This window comes from Pantherophis guttatus, chromosome 13, assembly GCF_059756535.1.
Source record: "Pantherophis guttatus breed Tessera chromosome 13, ASM5975653v1, whole genome shotgun sequence".
In the NCBI taxonomy this organism is placed as follows: Eukaryota; Metazoa; Chordata; class Lepidosauria; order Squamata; family Colubridae; genus Pantherophis; species Pantherophis guttatus.
In genome coordinates, this window is record NC_142075.1 from 19990307 (window position 1) to 20011809 (window position 21503).

General features: G+C 40.6%; 1 protein-coding gene across 16 annotated transcripts in view; it reads left to right on the forward strand.

The window, feature by feature from the left end:
* Nucleotides 1-21503, forward strand: part of MYO9A (myosin IXA) — a 95060-nt gene that overhangs the window by 51688 nt on the left and 21869 nt on the right. For 5 of the 16 annotated variants that reach the window (XM_087878186.1, XM_087878188.1, XM_087878182.1 and 2 more), the window contains 12 exons: nt 7375-7450; nt 7613-7753; nt 9049-9088; nt 9924-10046; nt 10628-10708; nt 11546-11656; nt 12020-12142; nt 12893-13042; nt 14112-14434; nt 15845-17485; nt 18796-18886; nt 19993-20205. In XM_087878186.1, the coding sequence (XP_087734312.1) occupies nt 7375-7450; nt 7613-7753; nt 9049-9088; nt 9924-10046; nt 10628-10708; nt 11546-11656; nt 12020-12142; nt 12893-13042; nt 14112-14434; nt 15845-17485; nt 18796-18886; nt 19993-20205 (3113 nt within the window). Of the gene's footprint in view, nt 1-2040; nt 2149-7374; nt 7451-7612; nt 7754-9048; nt 9089-9923; nt 10047-10627; nt 10709-11545; nt 11657-12019; nt 12143-12892; nt 13043-14111; nt 14435-15844; nt 17486-18795; nt 18887-19989; nt 20206-21503 lie in introns of all 16 variants that reach the window. The other 11 variants (XM_034432643.3, XM_034432640.3, XM_034432646.3 and 8 more) reach the window with 5 other exon arrangements.

Here is a 21503-nt window from a genome sequence, read left to right on the forward strand (position 1 = left end):
AGCCTTTTTCTATATGTGCATTTGTGGTCAAATCTGAGAATATAGAATCAGTCATACGTTATTGTCAGCAATGTGCGTAATCCACTGAATTTGTAAATAATAATATATATATTATATTGGCAGGTTGTGCCTTGATAGCTAAAGGTAATTTTTTCCACATTTTATTAAACTTTCAGTGAGAAACAATCCATGAAAATCTAATGATAATTTCTCAAATAAGAGAGTCAAATTCCAAGATGAATGTCAGATGATCAATTCCATAATCACCAACTTTCAAGATTTATAATTATATATTTTTTTTAAAAAAATCACCGGTTTGGACATGATTAGCACTCCTGGGGTGTCTCTGATCTAGAATCATCTTCTTTTTAAATCTTTTGTCTTCAGCGTTTTGTCAGTATCATGCTACCAACTATTGTCTTTGGAATTTGGTTTGTCTTTCTCTTCTGCGCTGTTTTTGTGCTGCTCCACTGTTTCTGCCAGTACAGATCTATTCCATTACAAAGACACAACAGCTGAATTTATGTCCACGCTACACCATAAATGGCTGTTTCTGGCTTCATTGGGTTTTGTATTCTACCCATTATAGTTTGTCACTTCAAGTGATGTGTGAATCTGGCTAGTAATTTAACCAAGAAAAAGAAAACTGTTGGAATTTGTGCCATCAGTTGCCATGTCCAAATGGTATTAATTAAAGAGGGATATCTTGAAATACATAATCTCTCAAACATACAGGACAAATTTACAATAATTGTGTCAGAAAGAGCCAGTTTGGTGTAGTGGTTAAAAATACACGGCTAGAAACCATCTCTTGAGTACTAGTCCTGCCTTAGGCACAAAACCAGCTGGGTGACTTTGGGCTAGTGCTAGTCTCTCTGTCTCAGCCCCTAGAAGTGGGTAGCAATGGCAAACCAATTCCAAAAACGTTGCCAAGAAAACTATGGGGTAGTCAGGGCAGACTCAAGGCAGACTCAACCCATATCTAGCTTTGTAGAGTTCAAGATAGCCAACATAAATGCCTTCAAAGCTCATAACAGGCACAGCACCTACACTGTTGGAACCCTTTCTGCTTTGCTCCTTAGATATGCGAGAATTATATACTTCCATTTGAAAAGCTAGTCTTATATTAGCTGTACTGGAGGAATTTCAGTCTTTTGTTTCCCTGGCTACTGTTTGGTCTACTTTTCCCAGCCTGCATTGGCTCTTCTTTTCAGTCCTATCTGAAGGATTTCTTGCAGATAAGGCACACGGCTTAAATTGGTCTAACATTTTATGTCTCTGTTGCAAAATTTGACCTTTCCAGTACAGAATTATAAGCTCATTGAATATGATTCTTGCAAGTCAAGAATGAGCAGACTAATCTGGAATTGGAAGTTTGTGGCTTTGTGGCTAAAAGTTCCATGCGTTAAGGAGCACTGCGGAAATGCATAATTGGTTTTGATCACCAGAAATGGATGCATTTATATCTGAGCTAATCAAGCATCAGGATATATGATATACACATATTTGATTAAAACGGTAGGGATATTAAGTTTGAACAAAATGCACGTTATAATCTGCAGCACTTTCAGTGTTGTTTGTTGTTTATGAAAACTGCCTAGGCCAGGGGTCTCCAAACATGGCAGGAATATTCTGGGAGTTGAAGTCCACAAGTCTTAAAGCTGCCAAGTTTGAAGACCTCTGGCCTAGGCCATTCCAGCTACCTTTTCTGCACTTAAATTATGAAAGATTCTAGGGCGGGGTTGTCCATCCTTGACAACTTTAAGACTTGTGGACTTTTAACTCCCAGAACTCACAGGCCTTAAAGTTGCCAAGGTTGGACACCCCTTGTCTAGGGTTTACTTTACATTTCTTCAATAAATAACACACCTTGTCCATTCACCAGAACTCCTTGAAGCAGTGAACGGGCAAAATGGGGCCGTGAGTTTTGAAACACTCCTCGTCAGTCAGGCATTGTCCGCGCTTGTTCTTGACTCTTCCTTGGTTTTCTGCTTATGTAATCTTTCTCTTTTCTCCATGTTTTTGTTTTGCTTCCCGAAGGGCATGATGATGCTGTTTTGAAAAATGTGGATAGTTTTAGCTTTCTCCATCACCCAGTTCATCAGAGGAGCTTAGAGATTCTACAGAGATGCAAGGAGGAGAAGTACAGTAAGGCGCCATATACCACCATCTCTCTGACATGACACTCACACGCAGCAGGAAATGGAAACCAGGAGCAGGCTGTGTTAGCCAGGGTGGGCAGCCATGCTCAGAACGACCTAACACAGCAGACCTTAAACAGTGTGAAACGATAAACCAGAGAGCATTTATTTGGAAGGTAGTTTTAGATTCAAGGATTTTCTAGGCAAGGTGAACGTTAGAGATTAGCTGTCGATGCCCTGAACCATACCTTAATCGCAAACCCATCCACAGCATTTGAACCATATGGTCAAAGTAACAATTGATGATTTCCCAGAGTTCCCGGAGATTGGCTCAAAATTCTTCTGCAGCAGCGGCCTTTAGAGTAAACAAAGGAGATGCTGAAGGAAGAATTTGCTGAAAAGCATTAAATCTTTATATATATATATATATATCCAGAATCTTATAGCAGACTCTGACCATATTTTCATTCCCTTTTTTCTCCCCTTTTATACAATAACATTTACCTAGGATTTAACGGCTTTAGTGCAGCTTACGTGAAACCGGTAAGCTGTCAGAGAACTCCTTTCATTCTAGAGAATGGCAAAGATGCCCTTGGTCTCCATTTCCTTCTCCTCACTTCTGTTTGTTACATAATGAACTAGTCCTGCATGAAAACCAGGCCCCCCTTGCCTTTGTTACTAATGACAGCTGGATTCCTGTTGTGGGAGGAGAAGGGGTCCAGCAGCATGAAACATAACCCCCTCTGCCATAAAGAGCAGCGCATGGTGTTTCAGTGTAACAGCTACATTGAGAGCCCGCCGAAGGGTACCATGATGCTAACTTGCTCATTAAACAGCTTTGCATACGCCATGGCGAGATGACTTCATTTGAATGACCATATGCCTCATCGCTGCTCTTCAGAAAGGGGCAGCTAGATTTTATATCCAAAGTGTGCCTGACTCTTCCTGTAGGAACAAATGCAGATATTTTTTGGGGTCAACAATTCAACAAATTGTCCCAAGAAGCCTGTTATTGCTTCCCTTCTTTGAGTAAACAGGTTTGTAGCAAATGACATATCGTTGTTTATATATGAATAAAGAAAATGCCTCTCTCTCATGTATATCTTGAATATATCCTGGAGTGCCATCTCCTGCAAAGATGGGTGCTCTGTGTGAAGATCATGTAGATGGTAAGTCTTGACATACATAGGAGAACTTCTTTGCTTTTGAAAGGGGACCAGGTGGTGTGATTTGGGAGAGTAATTTTAGGGGGTTTATATAACCTTCTCTAGCTGTGTTTCTAATTCAAATACAGGTCTGAATAAAACTGCATAAGAATTGGTCTGCTAGTCCCTATAAAAAGTCCATCTAATCCAACATAAAGAGTTTGAAGCCAACAGTCTAGTTATGGCTTAAAATGAAAATAAAATGTAAAGACCCAATTATCATTATGGTAAATAGCTACTGATCAAACTATTCATGAAAGTACACTAAGCATCAGCATTGGTAGCTATTGCCTTATGGTATGATAGCAAAATCTAACAAGTTGTGCAGTATTTAATCCGAAATGGTACTTGTTTATCCTCCAGGTCTATTCCTAATTAAGCATTGAATTCTAGGGTTCAAGATGGAAAACTCATCACTTTTCATGCTGTTCAAAATCTTGAAAAAAAACGCAATGTCACCTCATTAATCAGGTTTTTTTCGGGGCCAGAAGGAATAGCAATAGCACTTAGACTTATATACCGCTTCACAGTGCTTTACAGCCTCTCTAAGCCATTTGCAGAGTCAGCATATTGCCCTCAACAATCTGGGTCCTCATTTTACCGACCTCAGAAGGATGGAAGGCTGAGTCAACCTTGAGCCTGGTGAGATTTGAACTTGCCAAATTGCAGGCAGCCGGCAGTCAGCAGAAGTAACCTGCAGTACTGCACTCTAACCACTGTGCCACTGAGGCTCAATAGCCACCTTAGCTCTTAGTCTTGGTCTTCCCCAGCCTGATGTCCCTCCACCCTATTCCCCTATTCTGTGGTTTTGACCACAGCTCTCAGCCCGTGCAGTAAAGGTTTTTATTCTGCAGGCTTAGAGGGAAGAGAGTTGCTGGGAGGGTACCACTTCTTCAGTTGCTTTTTACTTGTGCTGATTCCACAGCATCCTTTTTCGAGGTCAGGCAACCAGAATTCTGTAGTTTTTATATAAAATATTGGCTGGCTGACTCTCTGTTTTTTTGTACTTACACTGAAGTTTAGTGATTTTGATACAATACTCAGGTTTTCTAAAATTGTTGGCTCTAGTGACCAGACAAATTCAGATACTACAAAGCTATTAATGTAATCATTGCATTTCTCTGTTAAGTAAAATTACCTGTTTTCTGCCAAGCTTTGAGGTTTACAGTTTATTTACTTCCTAGATTACAGAAACTTGGCTTTCCATGTGGGTAAATGCATAATGTAATAAATTATGATTGATATAATCTCAGACGTTGCTACTCTTTGTTCTTCTGAATACATCTATGATTTGCTTAGGCTTTTATTGGGGAATAATCTCATGTCACCACCAATTTCAGGTCAATGGACCCAGCAAAAATATTTGCAGAGATCTTCTTGTTTCTGACTCCCAGTTAACAGGCACAGATTGATAAGATAATTTGTCCTTTACCTCCTGATTTTGAATTTTCTTACAGCCTATTAATAATGTCCTTCATTAAAGTGTGCATGAACTGTATTATTCATGCGTTAGATCAGGGGTCCCCAACTCTGGACTACAGCTCACTAGTGGGCCATGAGCTGTTTGTAGCCGGGCCATGGAAACGGTGGGCGAGCACATGCACACGCATCCACACTTGCACGAGCAGCGGGCAAGCATGTACACACATGCTTCGTGTACATGAAGGTGGGCGCGTGTGAAAACCGCGCAACTGGAGCTACACAGGTGCGTGCGCTTGCCACCCACCCGTGTGGGACCATCCCCTCTCTCCCTCCCCCCCACATCCATCCATCAAGCCAGAAAGATTGGGGAACTCTGCATTAGATTATACATGTTGGTTTAAAGGCTGCAAAAGAAAAATGAAATTAAGTATTAATTTTAAGAGGTGTAAATGAGTACTTCCTAAAAAAAGGGGGGGGAATTACAATAATACCATGTTGGTTTACTTAGATGAATAAAATAAGATTTAAAGCTAATGTTTTAGTTTGTTGAATCCATGAAATAACACATTTTTGATGATCACAGACAGATTTGTAACTTTTCAGTTGGAATTGTTACTAATGAAAAACTTGAGAAAACAGTTACAGCTTTGTCTCAGTGTTTTATTTTGCTCTTCTTCTCCAGATCTTTGTAGTCAAAAATAAGCAATAGTTCCAGTAAGGCTGGAAAAAAAATATCCATTTCAGTTGATAGTTGTAAATCCTGTCCCATTTTACATATTAGCTTAGCTTAGCTAATTTATTTTGAGGGCAAAAAAAACCAAAAAACAACCTGTATGAAATTCACTGATTCTCAAAACTATAATCTACTTTTTAATGTCAGGATACGCTTATAACAACAAACCCTGAAAATAACAGTAATTGTTATTGTAGAGGGGGAGGGTTTTTTTCTAAGCATGTAATTCATAGAAGAATAGATAAGTGTCACTGCTACAATGATCGTTGTCTAGAAATCTTTATAGCAATCTTGTCTTTTTCCCAAATCACACAGCTGTTCTCGGCACAATTACACACAATTACTTTAGAGTTACAGACAGAGGCTGTGTTAGCCCTCTGAATTCTCCAGACACCTTTATGGATTTTTTTGTTTCTTTTTATATTTATATATCAGATCTATCTATTCTTCCTTTTTCTCTTCCGCCTTTTTTTTCTCTCTGTATTTTTTACTTTTACCTTTTCTTTTCTATATTTGTCATACTTTGTATTAGCTTTTTATCTTTCTGTTTTGAAACTTCCAATAAAAATTTATTACTTTAAAAAGAATGTGAAGTGCTGTTCACCCGGTGAAGTAAACTAAGACCACAGTTTGAAACAAGGCTTTCTTAAAACCACGAAGTGAATTCACATTGGAGGTAAAATTAGAATAGAAGCTTGTGGTTTTGTGGTCAGAAGAACGATTACCAAAAACATTCATATTTGTAGTGTGAACTTTCAGATGATAAAAAAAGCATTAGCCGTTCTAAAGCACGAAGGGCAATATTTTTAAACCAAGGACAAAGGCTTTTAGACTGGAATAAGTGCAATCTTCTATCGGTTATTGATCAAACAGATCTCCATAGAGATTGTGCTTCAGGCAGGAATGGAGAGACCAAAAATAGCGAAATGTCCTTGTTAAACTCTGGTTGCTAAAGATATGCAGCAGCTATGATTCATAACATATTAAAAAAAAGGCACCAGAAAAATTGCTGCTGTTCGCAGCAGTCAGAGGCTTCAATTTGCAAAAAGTTATTACTGTCACATGGTCGTATTTCTCAGATGATTAACAAATGTAGGTAATTGGGAGAGTGAAACAATTTTCAGATATTCTGATCATGGTTAAGAGCTTTTTAAAAATACATTCTAACTTGTATCTTATCCCAAAAGTGCTTTTTCCAAACGAAACTGAATTTTCTTGGTTTTTGCTTGAAGACATTTCGCTTTTCATCTGAGAAGCTTCTTCAGTTCTGACTGAATGATGGAGAATGAAAGGATTTACATTCCTTGCAGTCATCTGCAAGCAAGAGTGAAAATGCTAAAGACCGACTGCAAGGAATATAAATCCTTCCATTCTCTACCATCAATCAGAACTGAAGAAGCTTCTCGGATGAGAAGCAAAACGTCTTCAATCAAAAACCAAGAAAGTCCAATTGCCTTTTGAAAAAGCACCTTTGAGACAATCATCACCTGGATGACTGAGAATCTGCATAGAAACTGGTATCTTAATTATGACAGCCAATGATTTTAATGCCAGGCAACTTGACTGACAAAATCCTCTTGCTTTTTGCCTCTGAAAAAAGGGATATGCATCAAGTTAAAATATGGCTCGTATATAGAATTATAAGTCATTTTTTTTTATGGCAACTGAGTAGAAAATGGTTTCCTTTATTTTTAGAAGCCTGTCAAATATATCACTTCACCTCACCCCATAATAAAATCCTATTGTCTCCCTGTTCCCAGCATGTTCCATTTTTAGCCTACATTTCAATAGTCCTTTTCAAATGTGATCCAGTGAATTTCATTTGCGCAAAATGGAACGTTACATTTTTTTTTTTATTGATGTGCTACTACAGGTATTGCTCGGAAACGGCCGAGAACACCCCTTTCCGACCTGCAGGGAGTTAACACGATTAACGAGAAAAGCCAGCGGTAAGTGGATCCATCAGACAGCCGAAGAAATTTGACATCTCTGCTACGATGCCAGGACTGTGCTGTTTGATGCATTTCTCCTTTTCAATGACTGACATTTTTCTTTCCCTTTCTCTGTGAAAAGTAAAAAAAGTAAAAGTGTACAACTTCCATACATTTCAGCGATGCCTACGGCGTGTGGAATAGCAGGATGGGACTCAGACAGAGCCGACTCTCCAGCCCCAGCAGTTTCCTTGACAAAGATGGGATATTTGTGAATTCGACTAGCAGCAAGCTTTTGGAGCGTGCCCACGGCATTCTCATGTTAGTGACTGTTTGTCTTTGTTCCAAAGGTGGCTTGGATAACGGTAGATGTAGGACAAGTGAGGGTAAAAAAAGTTGGGTCCTCAATACAGGTAGTCCTCGACTTATGACCACACTTGAGCCAAAATTTATGTTGCTACGGGAGACACCTGTTAAGTGAGTTTCCCCCCTTTTCTTGCGCAGTTGTTAAAGGGAGGCACTGCATTTGTTAAGTTGTTAAGTGAATCTGGCTTCCCCATTGATGTTGTTTGTCAGAAGGCCGCAAAAAGGGATCACATGATCCCCAGATAGTGCAACCATCATGTTGCCAAGCATCTAGATTTTGATCATGGGGGATGCTGCAACGGTTGTATGAAAATCGGTCCTAAGTCACTTTTTTCAGTGCCATTGTAACTTTGAACAGTCACTAAACGAACTGTTGTAAGTGTGGGACTACCTGTATCTCAGGGGCATAGAATGATCAGTTGATAGTTGATATTGCTAAGAACATCGATGGCATGGTGCATCTGAAAACAGATTTTTTTAAAAAATTATAAAGCAGTAAGAGTCCCTGAGCTCTACAAAAGAGGTTAATATATACATTTGGAATGCTAGAGAAACTCTGGTCCAGATGTGGCTCTCCAGATGTCATCTTTTATAAGCCCTAACCAGAACAGATTGAGGATGAGCCGACTTTCAGTCCAATAACATCTTCAAGGCTGCTGGTTGTTCAGCTGTGCACTAGAGATTAATGTTGTGGATTGAACTTCCATGAGATACTATCAAGTGAACATGGAAGCTGCTTACGAGCTACTTCAGGTACCCATAACATTCCTCTTCAGAATCTGCCCCCAATAAGCCCAATAACATAAAGAAAATCCTTTAATATAAGCTTGATCTCTTAGGATTTAAATTGGAAGAAACAAAATCTGTCTACAGTTTCTCGTCATGTCATAACTTTCACCATCTAAATCCCCTTATATGGTGTAATTTCCTTAATAAATGGGCAACTAAAATAAATGGGTTAACTTTTTAGAAGTTTTGCTTATTAAAAATGTATAGTGTCCAGGATTATAATGTAACCTGTTCTATGATGTTGGATGGTTTGAAAAACTTGATCATGTTAACATTTCCGTATCAATCAGTGCATGTACTTGGTCTCAAAGTTTATATATATATATTTATAAGAAGAAATAAGGAGTCACGTGAACCCAGAGCTCATGCTTGATGTTACGTCCAAATCAAGCCTTTTGGTCTTGAAATGTTTACAGATTAACAGTGTAAACCTGCTTTTATTTGGTTCTTATCTTCCATAGGCGAAACAAGAACTTTAAAGTCAAGCCCAGCCTACCAAAGGTGAGAGAATTCTATTCCTTGGCTGAAATCCACTGCTAATGGATGTAGTTAAGAGTTATTTCAGGCACAATAGTCCTTCCCCATCTGGTGTAAAAAATTACAAGCCCTGCATACAAATAAATGTCTATTCAAAACGTAGCATAGAGATCATCTACTCATTTGCTTACAGGATCTCATCCATACATAACTCCATCCACAAAGAATGCTTTTTCTCACATGGATGTAATAATTCTTCATGCATAAATAATTTTTTCCCTATTATTATTATTTTATTAGTTTTAAAAATAAAACAATGGACATTGCTCAACGTCTCTTGTTTCTAACATTTACGTCAAAATCAAGTTAATAAGTAATCTATTCCTTGCTCTATTTACAAATTTACATATCTCCTACTTCATTATATATCAAGTATACAGTATTTTACTTCCTAACCAACTATGCATGTATTTAATAAACCAATATTACATTCACAAGTTCAATATACATTGATATATTAATATACATTGATATATACATTTCCAGATATTCATTATCCCTTGTTTTTGGCATTCTTCTTCTTATCTAACCAATTATAAAATTTATTCCAGACTTTAATTACCAGACAAGTAATTTGTTGACCATGGCGGAAACATGGCAACATATTTATCAACAGATAATAAATAATATGAAAATTCTTATGCTGGTTAACCTTCTTTGGGATCCAGGGCAAAAATGTGGGTTGGTTTGTTTGTAGCCCTACATTTCGAAGTATGCCTCTCTGAAGGGTGTTACTTGAACTGATTTATGCCCTTTTAAGTTTCTTCCAAATTTTTCTGCTTCTTCTCTGCTTTCTCAGCACTTGCTGGAGGTGAAATCCCTCAAGCACCTGACAAACCTGACTCTGCACGACCGTATCACAAAGTCTCTTCTCCATCTTCACAAGAAGAAGAAACCTCCGAGCATCAGTGCCCAGTTCCAGGTTACTTCCTTGCAGTTGTTTGGTTCAAGAAGTGTAAATTCGGGGGTGGAGGGGAGGGGGGGAATAAGCATGTCAGTCAAACGTTTTCAGGCTATGGATTCTGTTGGTTAGGGGGAAAAAATTCTCAGAAACAGCTGAACAAGAGGCAAAGCCTCTAGAGATTCTTTTTTTTTTTTAATAGCTCTTTAGAAGAAGAAAAAAACTTTTGTTTTTCATGGACCCCCATCAGTTGTCATGGAACACTTTAAGTTTGAAAAACCCTGCTTTTAGGTATTTAGTCCTGGGTGGCTCTACTTTCAGAGAAAATCAATGTTATTTTGGGCTGGTTCAGTGGGAGGAGGAGGAGGAGGAGGAATCTTAACATGCTGGTCTAGATAATGGCACCAAGCCAGCTCTCTCTCTATACTAACTAAAGCTTATAGTTAAGCACGAACAAATTTCAGCACCTCCATTCAATCCTCCCTCTTTTCTGCACTGTTTGAGCACCGCAGCTGCTAGATGGTTTTCTTGGGATATCTGCTTCTGTTCTCACAAAGCCTAAATAACGATTGCAAAAGCCAACACTATGTTTTGTTTTGCAGGCTTCACTTACCAAGTTGATGGAGACTCTTGGACAGGCAGAACCCTATTTTGTCAAATGCATCCGCTCTAACGCTGAGAAGGTAAACCTTTCCCCCACACCGAGTGATTTGCAGCTGAAATACATTCAAACCTGCGATTTGTCACATAGCTAAAGATTACAGAAAGCAGAATAAGATGCACTCCCTAAGAGCAGTCATAACACAAAGGCAGGTTGAAATAGCAAATATCAAAATGAGATATTAAAAAACCAGAGCTTTAAGTCAGCGTGAATAGTAATGTAGAAAAATTAACTTTAAAATCCTGATTTTGGACAGGCCTCTAGTGAATCAATTTGCAGACTGAATAATTTTGGTAGGTGTAAAACCTTCCCTTATTATCTGCCGGATGAAAACATATTATTGAAGCAACATTAATGTGGAATGTTCCGTGATTTTTTTCTTCCAGTTTGGCTCTTGGCTGGAACTGTAAGTGCAGAGTTCATAGATGTGAGGTCATCTTGCTGTGACAAATCTGTAAAACTTACAATACTTTTTACAAAAAAGGATGCAGTCTTGTGTCCAATGACTATTAGGCATATCATGATACAATATTCCTGATTTCATAAGCAATGCTATTAACTTCCTAATGCCTTTTTGTTGCTAAATATGGCACAGGATTAACATCTTCATAGATATTCACATCAAGATGGGCATTAAGCTACGCTTGTAGATGATTGCATATTCGGTTTTGAGACCGATTCAGTTTTTTGTCAAGTAGTAACGCGGACAAAACTGTACAACACTATTAGGCTTAGAAAGTGGGACAATTTGCTACTTTGCGAAAGTGTCTTGGCTCCATTTAAAAACACGCAAACCTAGAAACGAGTTATCATACCTAGCTGGTTCTGTAGGCTCAAATTGTATTTTTCGCTTTTCCAGCTCCCCTTGAGGTTCAATGATAACTTGGTGCTTAGACAGCTGCGATACACAGGAATGCTAGAGACAGTACGCATCCGACAGTCAGGATATAGCTGTAAATATTCTTTCCAGGTGAGATTATTCTTTCTTGATTCTCTGAAAGGTTATGGTGCTAGTATAAAGAATCTGAAAGCAGTTGAACTGGCTGTGTTTAATTAGTTTTGTTTATTTAAAAAAAAAAAAAAAAAAGACCATAAAGGTTGTTGCTGGAGCTATTTGTAAATCCAAACCTGCTTCCAAATGTACAGAGTTGTGCGTGGCAGTATTTCTTGTGAGCTGCCTCAGCCTATTTGTATTTCTTCAAGATTCAAGCGATACAAACTTTTGCGTATTGAAAAATCTAGATACAGTTTGCTAACATGATTTCCTTTTATGCTTGACATACGAAGAGTTTATAAATGTAACAATATGGTGATGGTGTGTCTAAATTGCCAGGATTTTGTAGACCACTTCCATGTACTTCTCCCACGAGGCACTGTCCCATCTAAGCAGAATATTGAAGGCTTCTTCAAAAAGATAAAGACCAACGCAGATAGTTTCCAAGTCGGGCGAACCATGGTAAGGTCCAACTGCTGTTTCCAGACACTTTTCAAAGGGGGATTTTGGGATGTTCTTTCCTCATGAGTCCTTGAAAAAAGTCCTGTGAATTGAAGCTTGGATTTCAAAGAACCCATCTTTTTATCATTATATCTGAGGGATGATTAGAACCGAATTAATTTCTCTGTAAAAAGAGACTGAAAGAATCAGGCTGGGTCTCCTGACACATGCACAGATATTTTACCGGAGAAAAAAGTGTCAGGGTTCCAAGTAACACACCCAATGGAATTAAAACTCCCATGGCAGACATATTCTTCAAAGTATAGATTTATTAGGCATGTCATATTGGCACATCTGGGGAAACCCGACTCTAAACCAGTGGTGAAATCCGGCTGGTTCTATCCGGCTCACGCGAACGAATAGCGTCGGCAGCAAGAGGCTCTGCCCATCCACCGGGATGTCCTTACATCCTGTTTTTGACCCTGTGGTCCAATCAGGTCACAGTCCAAGGGTCACTTGGTCTCAGATCCCACCTCCTTGCACCTAGTGGGAAAGTCCTTGGTTCCCAAAGGAAATAATTTTATTTTGGCTACAATCCCCCCAGCTATCTCTACCTCCCCACTCCCGTTCCCACAGCTCGACTCATCTCCGCTGGGGCAGCCCTGAAGGTGCCAGGGGAAAATGGCTCCAGGGCTGACAACACATATGTGTGTCAGATTGCTAATATGCAGAGGGAATGACATTAATTGTGATTGTTCAATTGTCCATCAGGTGTTCATGAAGGAACAGGGACGACAGCTTTTACAAGGACTGTTGCACGAGGAGGTCTTGCAAAGGATTATCTTATTACAAAGCTGGTTCCGGACGATGCTGTACAGGAGACACTTCCTGAGCATGAGGCAGGCTGCTGTCATCATACAGGTGGGGGCCAACTGTATGCTGTTCTTAAGCTTAAACCCTGTTTACCTGTTCTGACCTAGGCTTCCCAAGAGCATGAAGCAGACCCCTTGTCCCAACAAAAAACCCTTTTTATTAAGTTACTGTGAATTCTTCACATTCACATCCAGCCAAGTCTTTCAAGGGAGAATTTCCAGTCACGGACCTTATCTGGCTTGGAGAGCTGCCAGGCTGATATCTTCAAAACTTGGCAAGGAGTCTTGGAGAGTCACAAACCAATTAAGCAAACTAATTGTCTCCTGCAATTACTCCACTTTCGTTTCTCTTTATTCCCTCTGGGAGGGGCCCTTCATCATCCACCTGTGGCCTTACTCCGAAGTTGATCCTTGTTCTTTAGCTGTTCCCTTCGTCTGGCAACTCTGCGCATGCGCACACTGGGGACAGGCTCCAGCTGTTCATCTGCCTCACTGATATCCGACTCCGAAGGCAGCAGATAACTGGCATCCGGCCCTGGCCCTCTCTCTGCCTCCGACGCAGAGCCCTGATCAGAGCCTTCCCCAGACTCCAGGACTGGCCCATGTTACTCCCCAACCTCTTCACTGTCCGAATCTGCTGCCAGCACTGCTGGCTGCTGGTGGGCCACAACATTACCTTACTCTCAACATAGGTAACTGTTGCCTTTAAACAACACAGTTAAGCTAATTATTGAATTTATCTTTTTTCTGGATTCATACAATGCATCAAATCTTAAACCAACCTTCTTTAGAAATGGAGGGCTTTATTCAATGTATTCATACCATGTGCAAGAAAATTACTAACTATTCTTTAATTGAACATCTTTCTTCATCCTCACTGCCAGAATAAAATTCTTGTATGGATTGGTATGTACTTCTGTCTGCGTTAAAACACACACTTTAAAATGCCAGTAAACATAAGATTTTTGTAATTAATTGGATTGCCGTAATATTAGAAATTGGTACTTAAGCGTTAGAAAAGCCTTAACAAGAACTATTCCAGCTAATGGCTTTGGATAAAAACTCATTATTGTGTCAATAAAGTATTTGCTTTTTTTTTTTTTTAATACCCTGGGCAGCATTGTTGGCGTCATTATCAGAGAAGGAAGGAAGCTGAAATGGAGGAAGAATCCCTGAACCATTCAGCCTTTTTAGAGCGAGCTGCTGTGGTCCTTCAGGCGTCCTGGCGAGGTTACATGGCCCGGCGAAGTTTCCAGCAGATGCGGATTGCAGGTTTCATTATCCAGAGCTCTTGGCGGGACTGCTTAAGACGTAGGCATGCTGCGGCAACCTCTATCCAGGCGCACTGGCGGAGCTACCGCACAAGGACTCTCTACAGAGCCAAGAGAAACAAAATCATTTTGTTGCAAGCAGCCTACAGAGGCTACAAAGCACGGCAGAGGTAATGCATGCCATGTTTTGGGAAGGACATACGTGTCCAGCAGTGTATTAACCATTAAGCAGACTAAGCACATGCTTAGGGCACCAGGCCCAAAGGGGGCACCACAAAGTTGAGAAAGAAAAGAAAAAAAACAAGTTTTGTAAAAAAATAATAAAAAAAAAAGATAAAACTAAACTAAAACATGAACAATGGCAGCCAAATATTATACATGATGTGAGTAGAACTTTTATGTAGCCTAAGCTTGGCTTCCTTTGTACAGTATGTACAAAGGAGGGGGCCACCAAGATTTGTCAGTGCTTAGGGCACCAGTGAGCCTTAATCCGCCACTGTACGTGTTCAAATGGTGGTATTGGGACCGGATGGGTGATAAAAGAGATATTTAAATAGAACAAACAAATTTAATTCTTTATTATCATGTTCTGATGCTGCTGCATAAAATAGCCCTTTTACCTAGTTATAAAACTTACAATTATTGGTTCAGTGCCCTCTAATGATTTGGTTTACAATATAATAAAACTTTTATCTGGATTCGTATGTATATCATTTGTTCACTATGGTGTGTAGAAGAAATGGCTATTTCCTTAGTTCAACTACAGTACAGCAAGCTATATCTTATGGCTGATAAATCATAATGACTAGATTCATACATTGCAGTAAGCCCAAATCACGTACAGATATATTATGAACATAGCCCCTGTAAATAAAGATTTGAGGACAGATCATATTTCAAACAGTTAAACATACGCTTTGCATCTGGAAATTTCCATCCCTTCTCTTAACATTACTAATTAAGGATTCATTAATAGTTCTAAAGGGGACATAAAGTTATAAGCTACTAACATAATAGATCGGCTTTCCATAATCTGCTGCATTCAACATGTATGGACTACAACTTCTCCAATCAACCAGTATAATCGGCCTTCCCCAATCTAGTTTAACCACCACAGTCATTATCATGTGTGTGAATGAGGATTGTGGTCCATATAGTCTCCTCCAACCTTGATACAATGGCCATTCTGGTTGGAGAATCCTAGGAGTTGCTCATCTGAAAGTACTTAAGCTGAGGAAGAACTGGGTTAATGGATAGTACTAAGCTATATGTAAAGCTTCACCCATTGCAGTAAATCCTGAGTTAAAAATAATTGCAATCCTATCAATTGTTGCCTTTATATAAACTGCACCGGAACAGAAAAAAAGATATAACCTTTTTCTTGATATATGAGAATATGCATGTTCCCATCATCAGGAGAACTGTGGGACATGCCCTAGTCTTTATGCATATTTGATGCTTCCTATTTATTAGAAGAAATAGAATGGGAAGCTATTGGGAAAAGGTCAAATGAAAGGAAGATTGACAAATTTGTGATCATCATAACTGAGCTCTTTCTCCACCTATTCTTCTTTGAACAGGTTTACCACATTAAGAGAGCAGCAATTGAGTGAAGCATCACTAAAGAATCGACTAACAAGTAAAGATGATAAATTAATACTAGGGTATAACTCAGGTATTAAGGATTCAGACCCTTCTGAATGGGAAGAGAATTCATTGGAAAACAGAGTGAAAGCCATAGAAGGCTACACATCGGTTACGGACAATAGAATTGATCCATCAAATTCCTTGCACAAACACCATGAGAGGGCCAACAGCCAGAGCGGAATGAGCATGGAAGAGGAAGTTCTTGTCAGAGAAAGACCAAAGTCCCTGGAAGATCTCAACCAAAAAAAAGGAGTTCGTGCAAAGCGAGAGAGCCGGCGGATGCGCGAACTGGAACAAGCCATTTTTAGCTTGGAGTTGCTAAAGGTTCGATCCAGTAGCGGAACTTCTCCATCAGAGGAGCACCAGTTGTCCCCTGACTTCGCTTCTGAAGGGATGCCATCTCCTCGAAGAACTCCAGAGAGTAAAAGCTCTCGCGGAAGTCTAGAGAACCTAAGCCGGGACCCCCTCTCGTCTCTGGATCACAATGTACATCCCACAGAATCACTACATGATAGTCCGAAATTTGATGATGATTATGATGATGATGAAGAAGAAGAAGACATCTCCAAATTTGCTGCTGCTACTATAAATAAAACTATGACAGAGAGAAAGAGGTCGATCTCAAGTTCTGAATTACTTGACTGTCTTGCTGTTAAAGAGCGGTCGTCAGTTTGTGACTCTTACGACGTTGTCTCCAATAAGCATACAAGAGAATCATTAATTTCTTGTAGTTTGCCTACATTTTATCTTCCGCCACAGGACAAGTTGAAAGTTGGCCATTCAGTGAGGGACAATAATCTAAGAAACAAACAAATGGAAATAGGGAGCAATTTTTTTTTCTCAGACACCAAAAAAAATCCTCAACTGGAAAGGACCACACAAAACACAGCCTTACATGACAATGGTCAAATGTCCAGCAGTGGAGAATTCCCAGCTGTTACAGCTACAGAAGTGCATCTCTCGGATACGGTTATCGAAAAGTTGGAGAAGTTAAATGTTGAGAAAGAAGAACGCCGGAAACGAAAACAGATGCAGAACGAAAAAGAGATGATGGAGCAAATACGACAGCAGACAGAAATTTTGGAGAAGCAGCATAAAGTTTTTGAAGAGCTTCAGAGACAAGAGAATGAACAGAATAGGATTCGGGACTCTTGCCATGGAACCCCTCTCACCTCACCAAAGAAAATGGACAGAGGTCCACCTCTATTCATCACCCATCCTCAAGTCAAGGGAGATCTAAGACTTGCAACAAAGACAGAAGCCACCTCATCGGTGGTCCTTAAATCTCCTACTGGCCCCAAAAAAGGAAGTCCCCCTATTTGCCAGACGGTCCTGAAGGAAAAAATCCCAGAGAAAAAGGAAAGCCAGACTCCAGTCATCCTGGAATCTGTTGGAACAGATTGGTTGAATTTGCAAATGGGTATTGAGTCTCGGGAAAGTGTCAGCAATCTACCTGCGAGGGAAAAACGGTTCAGACTGCCTCGAATTCCTAGCCAGGGCAAGGAAAGCTCTTCTAAGCAAACTAGAGTTGGTTCCATTTTTTTTACACCAAAGGATGCTCATTTGGGCAATACGTGAGTACGATAATGGATGCTTGTATGTTACATTTCCATAAAACTGCTACTTAGATCTTCCTTGAAAATAGAAGCCTTAAAAGAAAATAAATAAGAGAGAGGAGGGAGGGAGGAAGGGAGAGAGAGAGAGAGTTCTCAGAGCATCAAAGCTTCATAGCAGGCATGGATGTAAATCTCCCTCCCTCCCTCTCTCCCTCCCTCTCCCTCCCCCCTCCCTCCCTCCACACATGAAATCTGCTCTATATTTGTCAGTGATAGAGGAGAATATTTGTAACTCAGGATAGGAATGAAGGGTCCTTGGTACTCTCTGAGATTGGTTGTTTTCTTGCAAACATTTCATTACCAGTCTAGGTAATATCATCAGTGCTAGGGTGTTCATAGCTTGGGTAATGAAAACTGCAAAAATACAACCAACCTCAGAGAGCACCAAGGACCCCTCATATTTATGTCAGTCCCAAGGTTCAGATCCCGGATCTCTTCTCTCCTGTCTTTTCTAGTTAGCAGACTTTTGACTCTTCTTTTCTTGGCCTTGAATTTCTCTCCCATCCATCCAATGTTTACAAAATATCCCACTTTGATGGCTTCAAATCTTACAAGCAAAAATATAGATATTCCTTTAATGTTCCTTTAAACTCAAAACTTTGACCACCCATTCTCTAGATCCGTGATGACGAACCTATGGCACGCGTGCCACAGGTGGCACACGTAGCCATATCAGTGGGCACATGAGCTCAGCTCACTTCCGGAAGGTGGGACCAGAAGTTGGGAAATGGGCCATTTTCGGCCTCCGGAGGACCTCCGGGGGGGGAGGCCGTTTTCACCCTCCCCAGAGAGGCTCTGGAGGCTGGGGATAGCAAAAAACAGGCCTTCCAGTCCCACCAGAAGTTGGCAAACGGGCCGTTTCTGGCCTCTGGAGGGCCTCCGGGGGGGGGGAGGCCATTTTCACCCTCCCCAGACTCCTACAAAGGCTCTGGAGCCAGGTGAGAGAGAGAAAAGGGCCTACTGGGCCATCACATGCCGGGAGCGAGGGGGGGGTCATGTACGGGGGGGGCAGAATGCATAGAATTATGAGTGTGGGCACACGCATGCGTGCCCCCCCCCTTCCTGGCATGCGATGGCAAAAAGGTTAGCCATCACTGCTCTAGATGATTGAACCAAACAGCAGTAAAATTACAAGGCACTCTCTTTGCTGTTCTAGGGAAACTCGATACAGTAGCCTTATAGGAAGTTGATCACTGCTTTCCCATGCTAACAACTTCTGCCTGTATATGGTCTACTGCAAGTAAGTTTGCAATCGCTTTGTTTTTTAGTTTGAATAAAGGATCTTCAGCACCTCTGCTTCTTCCAAAAGAAGAACAGAAAAAGCCACTGAAACTTCCCAGAACAACAGATAGAGGAGAGGTAAGAAACATATTTTTTTTTCAGCAGTAAAATCACTTATTTCTCCCAGCTATCCCTCCAAACCATCAATACCGTTAGCATGCAGTCAGTTGTGGGATTCAGCCAGTTCGCACCTATTCGGGAGAACCGGTTGTTAACTTTCTAAGGAGTTCAGAGAACTGGTTATTGGAAGAAATCTTATTTTGTTTTTTTCCCACTTTACAGGGCTAATCCTGTAAGGAAGTCAGGAAGGAAACGTTCTGGTGGTGTTTCTAGCCTAATCTTTATTACCCTGCTTACAGAAATTGCCTCTCTGGTTAACCCTTATTACATTGTAACAGCTAAGGCAAAGCGCCCATCGATGTGAGCGATGTTGAATTGTCCACACCCACACGGTCACATGACCACCGAGCCATGCCTACCCAGCTGGTCATTAGGGCAGAGAACCAGTTGTTAAATTATTTGAATCCCACCACTGGAGGCAATGCTCTGTAGGAAGGAATATAGGGTCTTATCAGCTGGAAAGCAGATGTAAGATTAAAGAGTGGTATACCACAGTACATTTTTTTTGGTATTGTTGACCTAGGTTTTTTATGTGGTATCAAAGCTGTTTCTCAGCTGTACACTTCAGATGGTAGGCAGGGATTCCCATAATTGAGTGTTCAAACAAGAAAACAAGGGAGAATCTAGTCACATATTTTTTCTCTGGCATCAGATTATCTAGATTTTGTGCCAGGGTGAATCTCCCGTTGCGTTTTAATGTGCAACTCAGCCACACTTCACTGAGAACCAGGTCCATGTTCTGTCTGAACTGGCTCGTCATCGAAATGATATTAAAAGCAATTAGGGCATTTTTTTTCTACTTTTCCCAAATGCCCCCCCCCCCGACACACACACACACACACACCTTATTTCTGCTGTCCTTCATTGTTTGTTGAGGTCCAATTTAGCACGTCATTTAAACAAATGATGCCCTCGGAGGATTTATTTTTTAAAAAAAACCCTTATGGTTCCATGTTCCTTATCCTTTGACTTGTGTGGTGGTGGGGTTTTTTTTGTTTGTTTGTTTGTTTGTTTGTTTGTTTGTTCATTTCATACCATCTGTTTTATCATTTGGTGTCAAGCAGGTTGCTCGACCAGTCCATAGAAAGAAAGCCCGCATGGCACGGACACGCTCCAATTTCTTGACTAGAGGTGCTTTTGCTGATTGGGAGGGGGATACAGAGGAAGAGGATTGTGATGACAATCTTGAATTCCTTCTCTCCTTTGAGCATCCACCTCACCTTGAGCCAGGTTGTGCAGTCAGGCTCGGGCAGCCCTGTCATAGTGACTCTGAAATGGTAATATATTCCACAAGCAGTCGTAGCGGGGAGCGGTGGGGCATTTCTTGGCTAACCCTCAGCAGAACTGACACCTTCTACTGCTGTTTCTCCCATCCTGTAATGGAGATTATGGGATGGTAACCTCTAAGAACACAGTCACCCAATGCTGACCCCTCTCAGCGTCATCTCCCTTAGCCATGGTTTCCGCAGTAGGTCCCTGCGGTCATACTCCCCATCATCCCCTTCCACCGGCACGCTGGGTTTTCTTTGAGCAAGTAAAGATGAAGCAGGCAGAATACAGGTAATCCTTGACTTACAACAGCTCATTTAGTGACCGCTCAAAGTTAACAACGGCAGTGGGGAAAAAGTGACTTAGGACCGTTTTTTCAGACTTAACGAACCATTGCGGCAGCCCCGTGGTCACGTGATCCAAATTCAGACGCTTCGCAACGGTCTTATATTTATGACATTTGCAGCGTCTCAGGGTCACATGATCACTTTTGACGACTTTCTGACAAAGTCAATGGGGAAGCCAGATTTACTTAAAAACCATGTTACTAACTTAACGGCAATGATTCACTTATTAAATGTGGCAAGGAAGCTCATAAAATGGGGCAAAATTCACTTAACAACTGTCTCCCTTCGCAACAAAAATTGTGGGCTCAATTGTGCTTGTAAGTCAAGAACTACCTGTATTCTATTGCTTAGCTTGCCAGTTTCCAACCTTCCAATCCTGTTCAAGGTAGACAATAGAACCAGCCTAGACTTTACTTTGGGATGAAAGGCAACTTTCAGTTGAATAGAAATACGGCTGGTTTAGTAAAGCAGGCAGAAAATTTAAAAAGTTAGATGGGATTTACAGTAGGGGGACATCATGAATAAAAGGCTTAAAAAGCATTTTTAATCTGAATGAACTTTCCTGCTTGCTGAAGAGACCTGTTACTCACATTGAGATGTCGAAGAGCATGCGAGATCATGTTTCCATTCAATTCATCCTCCCTGGGAAGATTATAAAATCCTTTCGGACAGAAATGGTAAAGCCAAGGAGCCCAGTTGCTCCAGACGGCATAACCAGAGGGAATGGGCTGTGTTCTTGGAAGTTACAGTGCTGCTTCCACCAACATTAACTAGTTTCAGACTGGGAATCGTGGCTGAGATGTCAAGGTGCTGGGATCACTGTTTGCTTGGAGAACACTTTGTTCAGAAGGAGCCTCATTCTTCTCACTTTTTCAAACACTCTTTTTATTCTCCTGCCACCATTTAACAGATGTCCTCTGCATGCAAATAGTTCCTAGAGATCTTCACTTATCTTGCAT